This window comes from Pteropus alecto, unplaced genomic scaffold (genome assembly GCF_000325575.1).
Source record: "Pteropus alecto unplaced genomic scaffold, ASM32557v1 scaffold39, whole genome shotgun sequence".
Taxonomy (NCBI): Eukaryota; Metazoa; Chordata; class Mammalia; order Chiroptera; family Pteropodidae; genus Pteropus; species Pteropus alecto.
Window position 1 is genome coordinate 4,512,556 of NW_006443568.1, and position 10,181 is coordinate 4,522,736.

At 46.8% G+C, this 10,181-nt stretch overlaps 1 protein-coding gene across 5 annotated transcripts in view; it reads right to left on the bottom strand.

The window, feature by feature from the left end:
• Positions 1 to 3,163: 3,163 nt before the first annotated feature.
• ZSCAN20 (zinc finger and SCAN domain containing 20) overlaps positions 3,164 to 10,181 on the bottom strand; it is a 21,541-nt gene continuing 14,523 nt past the window's right edge. For all 5 annotated transcript variants that reach the window (XM_006924266.3, XM_015599034.2, XM_015599035.2 and 2 more), the window contains exons 7-8: positions 8,182 to 8,610; positions 3,164 to 7,633 (exon numbers count right to left, since the gene is read on the bottom strand). In XM_006924266.3, coding sequence (XP_006924328.1) covers positions 6,375 to 7,633; positions 8,182 to 8,610 — 1,688 coding nt within the window. In that variant the 3' untranslated portion in view covers positions 3,164 to 6,374. The remainder of the gene's footprint in view (positions 7,634 to 8,181; positions 8,611 to 10,181) is intronic.

Below are 10,181 nucleotides of genomic sequence, written 5' to 3' on the forward strand. Positions count from 1 at the left end.
CCTCTTTCTCAAGTACAAAGTGTCAGCTCTCTTCCTGAACTACGAGGCAAATCAGAAGGGTCAGAGAAGAATCAGCCCTTTGGGAATACCTTCCTTTCTTTTCATCCATAATCATCCTTGCGTTATTTGGGTCCCAGATACCTCAATGTGGGGACATATCAAAGTAGATGTATGTAGAAGGCCAGCAGACTGAGGAGCCATCTGTTATGGGCAAAAGGCAAAGACTCGTGGGTTGTGTACATCCATCCACCCATGTCTGCAGAATCATAAAGAACAGTGAAAGGAAGATGCCAGTCCAACACAAGGCACGTGAGCTCTTGGGCCCAGGTCCTCCCTGACAGCCTCACTATGTCTTGTTAATTTCCCCTCCTCCCTTCCTCCAAGCATTTGGTGTAACCAGGAAGATGCCAGAAGAATCCAAAACAAATTTTTTTTTTTTGGCAGTTTAATCAGTACAAATTATTATCAGATCACTTCATCCCAAACAGGATTTGACTAGCTTTAAGAGATGTATATAGAATCATAGGAAAATTTTTAAAAAAAGAAGTGAAAACAAAGTCGGATAAACTGAGGCCAGAGATTGATGCACAAATTGCAAACCATGAAGAGCCTGTTGTTTTTAAGAATTGGACCTTAAATCTCTGAGCCTCCTGGTGGCCAAAATTTAGTCCATTTTTAATTCGATAGCCACTAAGAGGAAAGCGAAATTAATCACAAATATCTAGTTTTCCTAAGATATCAGTTGTTCAAGAAAGGTTCCTGAGATAACACCTGTGTTTTCTCTTTCTCCCAGGATGCCCCAGAGGGATTTAGGGTGACCTATAGCCCAGCTAGCCTCACCTCCTCCATCGATTTCTGGGAACCTTCAGGAGTGGGGTTGGGTCGGAGACCTCACATGTGGTCATGAACAAGGTCTTTCCTTCTAGGCGCTGTCTATACAGGCATCCCTCTGCCCTGGCCCCCAGGTGAGATTTGCAGAGAGGGTTTCAAAGAAGCTTCTCACCACCATCTCCAGGGCACCCCCTTGACCCACCTCCTGCTGGTCTCCACTGCCTCTAAGTACACAGGAGCTACTCTGTAGTCTATGAATTCCCCAAAACCCTGAAGCTAAGCTGTGTTCTATGGGAGAAGAGGGAGAAGAGCCCTTTTCCCCTTTGTGTCACGTTTGTCACCTGGCACCAAAGGAGGGCTCCTTGAGCCCCAGTGACGCTCAAGAGAGTTCTGTGACAATGGCTCTGTGAGCCCCTGCCTGTGGCGCCTCTCCTTGGGCTCAGATGAGCCTGCAATACTGATCCAGAACCAGCCTTAGAGATAGGCTCCTCTTCTTATTCTTCCTTCCCACAGCCCTCACCCTCTGTGTGGCACAGTTATGGGGTATTTTCCTACAATAAAAATGTGAAAAATAAATGTGACTTTAGGAATGAGTATTATGTAATGGGAGACAATCATCTTCGCTTACACAGAGAATCACTAACTGTGCCCTGATTTAAAAATTTATGTCTATGTGGATTCCTATTCCATTGTACAGTGAGTCTAGGCAAAATCTCTAATTGGATTTTGCCCTTAACTGATGCTCTTGGTTTAAGTGGCTTAGAAGAAAGCTCTCAGCCTTGAGAAGTGGGAGAAGTAACCGCGCACTGAAAAGAGGGGCCTCTTAAGCTCTCTGCCTCTTCTTCTGAGCAGCACAGGGTGGGGTCTGGGGTACAGGTTCCTTCTGTGGTTCCTGACAGGGACCAGAGATGCAACAGAGGGAAATAAGTTGTCGTTCAGCTGCAACGTAGGGTGACTGAAGTAACAGTGAGGTGAGAAGAATGCGACTTTAACCCCCTAAAATGTGCATTTGGAGGCAATTCCAGATTGACCTAAAATAGGAGGGGGAAATGGTGCTACAGGTATGTTAGTGCTAATAATGTTGGGAGTGTGAAAACAGCCAGGAGAAAGCAGTGCGGAAGACTAAAATGTGTGACCCCAGCCCCCAAGGCCCAGCTTGAACCCCACCTCTCCTGCAAAGCCTTCCCTGACACCCCACTATATGTAGCTCCAGTAGTGGACTGTGGCAGGGACTTAACACGGGTGTTTGCTACTAAGAGGACGAGGGCTAAGGAACATCCAAATGGAGGGTGGGATCAAAATTGAGGTAATGGGATGTTTCACATGACTAATTCTGACTTAGGTACGGCTCCATTCAGATAAAGCCTTCCCAGGCAGCTGGGTAACTGCAGCTCAACTGGAAAACACCGTTAGTCATGTAAGGCTCTCAGGCTGTGTGAAGGAGTATTTGTGAGGCACTGAGTATGTATGTAAATGCACATGCTAAATGGGTGGCCAAAGGCCAAAGACAGCAGCAGGTGGATACGGTAGCTGGAGGGGCCCAGGAGTCATCCAAGCATGGCTGGCTGCCAGTTGGGCTCCTAAGAGGAGAGCCCAGGGCAGGAGATGGATCTGGAAGTCATCTGCATCTATACAGTGGTAAAAACATAAATGAAATGGAGTGAACAGAGTGATGAAGAAGCAGGCCTAGGAGAGTCTGGAGCACAAAGATACAGGGCAGCCTGGGTAACGTGAGACCACTTGTGATGCCCACGCTGCCTTCCTTACTTCAGAACTTCTGCACCCCTGTCTCCCAATGATGTTACTCTTCTCCACGAAGTGACTAAATATAAACTCTCTTCTGCAGCCTGAAGGTGGAGAGCTATTCCCACTGGGGACCCCGGAACAGGCAGAGAGAACCCAGGGGACTCAGGGGTCCTGACTGCTATGCATTTCAGCATGGCAAGACCCCAGTAGCTTCAGGAAGGGGGCTATGGGGAACAATAAGGCTGAGGCAGCCATAACCCTGAGTTCAGCAGCTGAGGCCAAGGGCTAAGAAAAAACTGGACCCCACCTTTCCCTGCCTCTCCCTTCGAGTCTACTGGCTGAGGAGTCTGTGGAATGAGAGTCCTTTTGGTGCCTTTTAGTCACCTTAGAGGAGCCAATGCCCTTCTGGGGGCGAAAGGTACAGAAATAAAATAAGGGGATGATGATCCCACGTAACACCCTCCCACAGTGGCATTCAGTGCTTTGGTGTCCCATGACCAGGATCCGGCCTGTGGCCACGCAGACTAAGAAACTGTCTGCCCATTCTGCACAAGGAATCTATTCCCAAAGAACTGTTACATGGTAATGAAGCTCAGGATGTATAAAACCAATGTCAGTTTATTCAAGCAGCAGAGACCTGCTGGAGGATGTCTGAGCACCCTGGCAAAGTGATGGGTAGGGCTCCAAACACGAAAGCCACCTGAAAGAGACTTCTTCCAAAGGTAGACTCATGTAAACAGAGAGGGCGGGTCCACCTGGGCCAAGTTTTCTCTCCTGGCCCACGCTGCCCTCTTTCATGGCTGCACCTACAGTTGAGTTAAGAGAGAGGAGAGATAGGTAATAAACGTCAAAACTGACCTCTGGAAACATGAGACACAACCACACTTCCAAGAGCAGGGCAAGAGGTGACACTCGAGGTAAAGAAGCTACCATCTCAATTCTATGCAGAGCTCAGCATGGCTTCCACAGTGAAGGTTCCAGAAGATGCAGGACTACACTGAGAATTCAGGTGTCGTCAGTGACAGAGGCAGTGTCCAAAAGATAGAAGTGAGTGGAAGGAGGTGGGAGTGGACAGTGGTCTAGATCTCCTTTGAGAGGGCTCTTCCTCTATACTTGGTGCTTTTCAAATTCTGTCCTACGCCCAATACTTCTGACTTGAACATACTTTCTTTCTCATGAATTTGATTACCATGCATACACAGATAACTCTCTAGTCCTATCTTCTCCCCCTAGCTTCTGGCCCAGACATCCAAATGCCTTTTGCATATTCACACTCAGATGTCCCTAAGACACGTCAAGTACAAAATGTCCCACCCAACCCAAACTTACAACCTTCTGCCCTCTTGCCCCAACTGCATCTCCTCGTGTTCCCTACTGTGAACAATGACACACTCTACCCTGTCACCCAAGTTCTTCTATCTTTCCTCTGCTGTCTTCAATTCAGCCTCTGAAACCTCTCAAATCCATCCCCTTCTTTTCAGTGTAACCACTGCTTTAGTTCGGACCTTCCCTTTTAAATGGAATATCACAATAGTGTCCCAAGAAATCGTCCTAACTGCAGCATATCCAAGTTCCATTCAGCAGATTTTGACAAATCACCTCTGACCATGTCACCCTCGGCCTGGTGTCCAAGCTCCACTGAGACATGAGGTCCTCCATGACCCTGCCTCAGCACCCCTCCAATCTCAGCTCCCGCTACTCCCTTCCTCCCATTTTATACCCCAACAGTGCTAGGAAGCTAAGGTCCTCAGCCCCACCTTGAGTCCATACTACTTCACAACACTGTGCTTCCCCTGAAACCCTTATACCCTTTTATGGGATCCTTCCTCTCAGCTCACACGGTTCCCTGTTTCATCTAATTACTGCAGTTACCAGCAACCCACTGGTCCTAGTCCAAGGCTCACCCACGACCCCTGCCCCTCAGAGATAATGTGAGCCAAAAAAGGTAAGCTGGGAAGAAGTCGAGAGGCAGTGATCCCAGGTGAGCTGGTTCTTGGGTAGCATAGGAAGATGTTAAGGAGCTCCACTGAAAGGGAGTGCAAATTTCCTCTCCACTGACTTCTCATGAGACCAGAAAGAGAGCTCTGTTCTTAAAGGTTCCATCACATTCACTGATAGGTACTTCCCAAGTCCACGAAATAACCAGGGTATGAATGTCATCTCAATGTCATAGGCAGATTCAGAAGAGGGATGTTTCTTTAAAATCCTATGGAAACCAAAGTCCCCAGTCAACATTTTTAGACCCTCCTAAGGAGAAACTCTGGACACCAAAATGCTGAAAATAAGAAAAGCATTCTGTGTGAACCTTTAGTCTGTGTGGGAGGCTGGTCTTAATGGCCAACATTTAGAGAGCATGGGGTAAGCCTGGGACAAGATGGCTTAGGATAAAACTGTGCCATGAACTTGGAAGGTAGAACCGTATTCAAGATCCTCTCAGTAACGTCCCACACACAAACCAACTCCTTCCATCTCCCTTCCACCTCAGTCTTGGCATGGGGATCAGAAACAAAGCTTCTGCCGTGCCAAGAGGGCAAGAGCCAGGGAGGCAAAAACACAGGGATGAGTGAACACTGGGGAGGAAGCCCATGTTTCTGTAGGGTTTAATTTACTTACAATCCAGCCAAGGGTCACAAGAAGCAGAGCTGACTCCCTGAGAAAAGGGAAATTCTTAGACTCCCTTTCCTTAACCAAAGCAGTAGCTCATTGGAAGAAACATTTTGGCTATATATTTTTCCCTATCTGCACCTACCTAGATCTCTCACACATATTATCATAACGATGGAAATTCACATCAAGTGCTTTGGTAATTGCTCATCCTTGCTCAAAGGACACTGTGAGCTCAGAATATCTCAAGACTTTTAATCTTTAGGTATTCTAGGTTTCCATATTTCTTAAAAGGAGAATTTATAAAGGAATTTTAACAGGAAATTTGGTCTACAAAGTGTTTTGAGTTACCTACCCTAATGTGAAAAGGGATTCAGTATGGCAGTAAGAGCACCTCAGGCTCTGGAGAGACAGATCTGGTTGAATCTTGCCTCTGCCATTTTCAGATGTGTGACCCAAGCGAGTTACTTAAGCTTCCCAAGCCTCGCTTCTCTTCTGGGAAATGGGAAGAATATTAGTACCTACCTCCTGAGGCTGCTGTGAGGATTAAATGAGATGATGTGTAAACACTGCTTAGCACAGAGCCTACCGAAGAGTAAATGTTCAATACTGGCTATTTTTGCTATTATTAACAATAACAGTTTAGTAAAACGTCATTTATTCCTACTTTTTGCTGAGCTCACAGTGGCCTGCTCTAAGCCACTAATTCTCAGTTATGCCATTCTCTCACCAGTGTTTCAAAGTTCTCCTGTGAAGATACGCCTCAACTGGAAACTGCCATGTGGGAGAATTTGCAATGTATGCCAATGGGGTGCGTGTACGTGTGGACAGTGTGAAGGCAGAGCAAGGTTTGAAATCACTCACTACTCAGGACCACTGATTTGCCTCTAATACCCTAAATTGCCAGATTGGCTCAAACACTAATAAAGCCCTTAAATGACAGCAAATGTAAGGATAGCCTGAGGACTGAAAGTGTTTTTTACAGGAGAAAAACAAATTACACTTAAGAAAAGTGCCTTCAAGTCTGGATCCTTAGCATTTGTAATTCACTTCCAAATGACCTGGATTATATCAAGATAACTTCCCTGGGTATACACCAAACTTAAAAACTGGGAATGTTTCTACCACACATCTTATGATCTTGGGAAATTTAAATACACGTTTATCTCTTTTGTTACGGAGGGAGTTGTCTCCTATGATGTTTTTCCTCCTGCATGCGTTCTCCGGTGGGCACTGAAGTGGGAGCTATTGTTGAAGTCTTTGCCGCACTCCAAGCACTTGTAGGGTTTCTCCCCAGTGTGGATTCTCTGGTGAATAATGAGGCTGGAGCTCTGGTTAAAGCATTTCCCACATTCTCTGCACTTATAAGGCTTCTCTCCCGTGTGAATCCTCTGGTGAGTAATGAGGTTAGAACGGTCACGGAAGAATTTTCCACACTCAAGGCATTTGTAGGGCTTCTCTCCTGTGTGCACTCTCTGATGTGTGATGAGCTTGGAGCGCTCGCTGAAGCATTTTCCACAGTCTGTACACTTATATGGCTTTTCCCCAGTGTGGGTTCGCTGGTGGTTAGCCAGTGTGGAGCTCTTACTGAAGCTTTTCCCACATTCAGCACATTCATATGGTTTCTCTCCCGTATGGATTCTTTGGTGACTAATGAGGGCAGAGCTCTTAGAAAAGGTCCTTCCACATTCAGAACACTGATAGAGTTTCTCCCCTGAGTTGGTACTATGTGGTCCAGATGAATTCAAGTTCTTACTGGCACTTTGAGGTTGTTCAGGAGATGTCGCCTCTGTCAGGCTCCTCCAGTGAGCACTGAAGGATGGGCTTTGGCCAAAGTTTTCCCCAGGCTCACTACAGTGGTCAGGATTTTCTCCTAAGTGGATCCTCTGATGTTTCAGAAGGTTTGAGCTCTGGTTGAAGCTTTTCCAACATTCCCCACATTTATACGGCTTTTCCCCTGTGTGGATTCTCTGGTGGGTGACAAGATTTGAGTGGTCGCTAAAGCTTTTCTCACATTCGAGGCATCTGTAGGGCTTCTCTCCAGAGTGAATTCTCTGGTGGGTATTGAGGTTGGAGCGGTCGCTAAAGTTTTTCCCACATTTGAGACATTTGTAGGGCCTCTCGCCTGTGTGTGTCCGCTGGTGGGCAATGAAGTGAGAGCTCCGACTGAAGCTTTTCACACATGTGTCACACTTGTAGGGTTTCCCTGCAAGGTACAGGCCTTGATGGTCAATAAGTTTTTCTAAATCCTCTTCAGAAGAATATTCTTCCCACTGCTCCTGTGACGGATTTTCCCACTGTCCTTTGCCTTCATTTTCATTTTCACTGTCTTCTCCCCAGTCATGAGGGTGGCAAACAATTTCTGTAGTACATTTCGATAAAGCTCCAGGCAAATCCTCAAAAATATCCTGCTCTGAACTCTGGTCTTCATCCTCATGCCTCATCTCAAAACCTGGAAGAATGGACAGAAATGATTTTTGTTCATTAGTGTCTATTTATATGTCTGTATTTTGTGTCTCGTGAATTTGGCTAACATGAATTTGTATCTTGTATCTCACATCTTATAAATGTGGCTAACATGAAATTGATCAAGTTTTGGAGTATACACGCATTTCTGACCTGCAAAGCTGAGGAAGAGTTTGGGAGCCATGAGCCCTAGCCAAACAGACAGGCGGTGAGTCTCCCCAACCAACTCCCCTATCCCACTTTTTGATAATAAACACCTCCTTCTTCAAATACAATCAGTATATCTTACATCATATGAAACTGGATAAACTGTGTAATTGCCCAAATGAATCCCAGTAAAATCTAGACCTGATTGCTTATCTCATTTGGGGGATTACACTAAGCTAGAGACTGGATAATCTAAGCAAAGCACAAATCCTTTTCCTATCTGATTCCATTCTCCATTGTAGTTCTAAGACAAGTTAATGAGCCTGACTCCCTCACTCTGTCCGAGTGCTTGCAGATTTTATGGACATCCAGTTACTACAGGCTTACCAGTGTCTGGAGTTTTAGGACATGGAGTTGGAGGTTTGATGGAATCTTCATCTGCCATCTCATCCCAGGCCTCCTGGTCATCAGCTTCAGTACTGCTCTGCCCAGACATAGGGAGACCTGCTGCCTCCCTGATGGTCCCCATGGCTCTGACCGCAGTCCGAGCCCTAACCAGTGAGTCCAGCTCCTCGTAGAAGGGGCATGTTCCTGGTGGGTGGCTGCTCTTGGCTTTTCGGTAGCTTCGAAGAAGGTTTTTGAATCTGTAGCGACACTGCTCCAGTGTCCGCAAGAAGCCCTGTGCACACAGCCGCTCTGCAATGGCCCGGTACACCTGACTGTTCTGGTGACAGGTGCGAAGCTTTTCAGAGAATGAGGACTCACTGAGAATGGTCAGGAAGGCCTTGGTCTCCTCATAGCCCCAGTGCACACCTGCTGTCAGGAGTAAAGAGTTCAGAATTGTGACTTAAATGAAACTTGCTTAGGTCATCAGGTATCAGGGTCACCTGCTAAATGCCTAGAACACAAGGACCTCAGAAATTGTCCAGGTGCCTGAGGCACCAACAAAGAATATACCCTTGCTTCTCAGGGCTATGCCAGAGCTTCCCACCCCCACCCCCTTCTAAGAGAGTCTATTAACACGTAAGAGTCTTGGCTGAAGGGGAGGACTTAGGTGGCCATATTATATAGCAGGTGACCCCACTCCCCTGGCTTCAGCTGTCTGGTTCAGGGAAAGGCCTATAAGTGGATTACCAAGAGACTCTATGTATCCATTCAATACATATACTCTTACTTTTATGAATTTTCCTTTTAACAAAGATGGGAACTAAGACTCCCTAAAGACATAAATGGACTTCAAATAATCTTGCAATAGAGTCCAATTGAGGATGCCCTTGTGCGAAAGGAAAAGGAAGTGGTCTGTTATCAGTTCCTCTGCAGGTTAATGATGCAGCCAGGGAAGCAGAGTGCTGGAGGGAACACCACATAAGAGGCTGGAACCCTGGGCTCTGATCCTGACTCTGCCCTTGCTTCACTGTGAATTTTGAAATAAGACGCTTTGTCTCTTAGGCTTCAGTGTTTCCACTTTTACAATGTTTGAGTGTTTCTCCAACATTGATCATTCAGACTTTATACTGTCATGATTTCTGCTCTATCTGTTAAATATTTCGCTATCTTTCTTTACCTAAATTTACTATCTGTGAAATCACACACATTAAAAGTTCACTCACACAACGCAACATCTGTCATATCCTCACTCAACCAGTGACACACTTTGGGGAATGCCCAATTAGCTCTTTAAGATCCCTTAGGATTTTAAAAGTGTTTGTTTCTATAACTAAGAAAACTTATACAAGGAAAACTGATCATAAAAGAAAAGAGCAGGGGTTTAAGGATGACCTAAGGAACTGAGCGCTTGATCCAGGAGCACTGATCCAGACTTCTGTGCCCTGAACTCAGGAGACAGAGGTCTGGCGAGCAGGCGGGCTGGAATCTGGATCTGACAAAAGCCCTGTGTTCTTACCAACACGACTGTGGAACAGAGCCGGGGCCCCTGGAATCCTAGGCCCCTGGGCGGACTCGTCAGTGGCCAGCTCATCACCATTACAGTCTTCTGCTGTTTCCTCGGGCCCCCAGCCCCCTTCCTCCTGCTCCTCCACCTCTGCGTCACTATCCCCCAGCCTGGGGACTGCCACAGCCTCTCCTGAACCCTCTGTGGCTCTGATGGCTGTCCGAGCCCTCACCAGGGCCTCCAGCGCCTCGTAGAAAGGACAGGTTCCCGGTGGGTGGCTGCTCGTGGCCTTCCGGTAATTTCGTAGGAGGTTTTTGACCCTGTAGCGACATTGCTCCAGTGTCCGCAGGAAGCCCCGTGCCCTCAGCCGCTCTGCTATGGCCCGGTACACCTGGCGGTTCTGGTGACAAGTCCGGAGCTTTTCAGAGAAAGGAGACTCACTCAAAATTGCCAGGAAAGTCTTGGTCTCCTCATAGCTCCAGTGCACACCTGACAC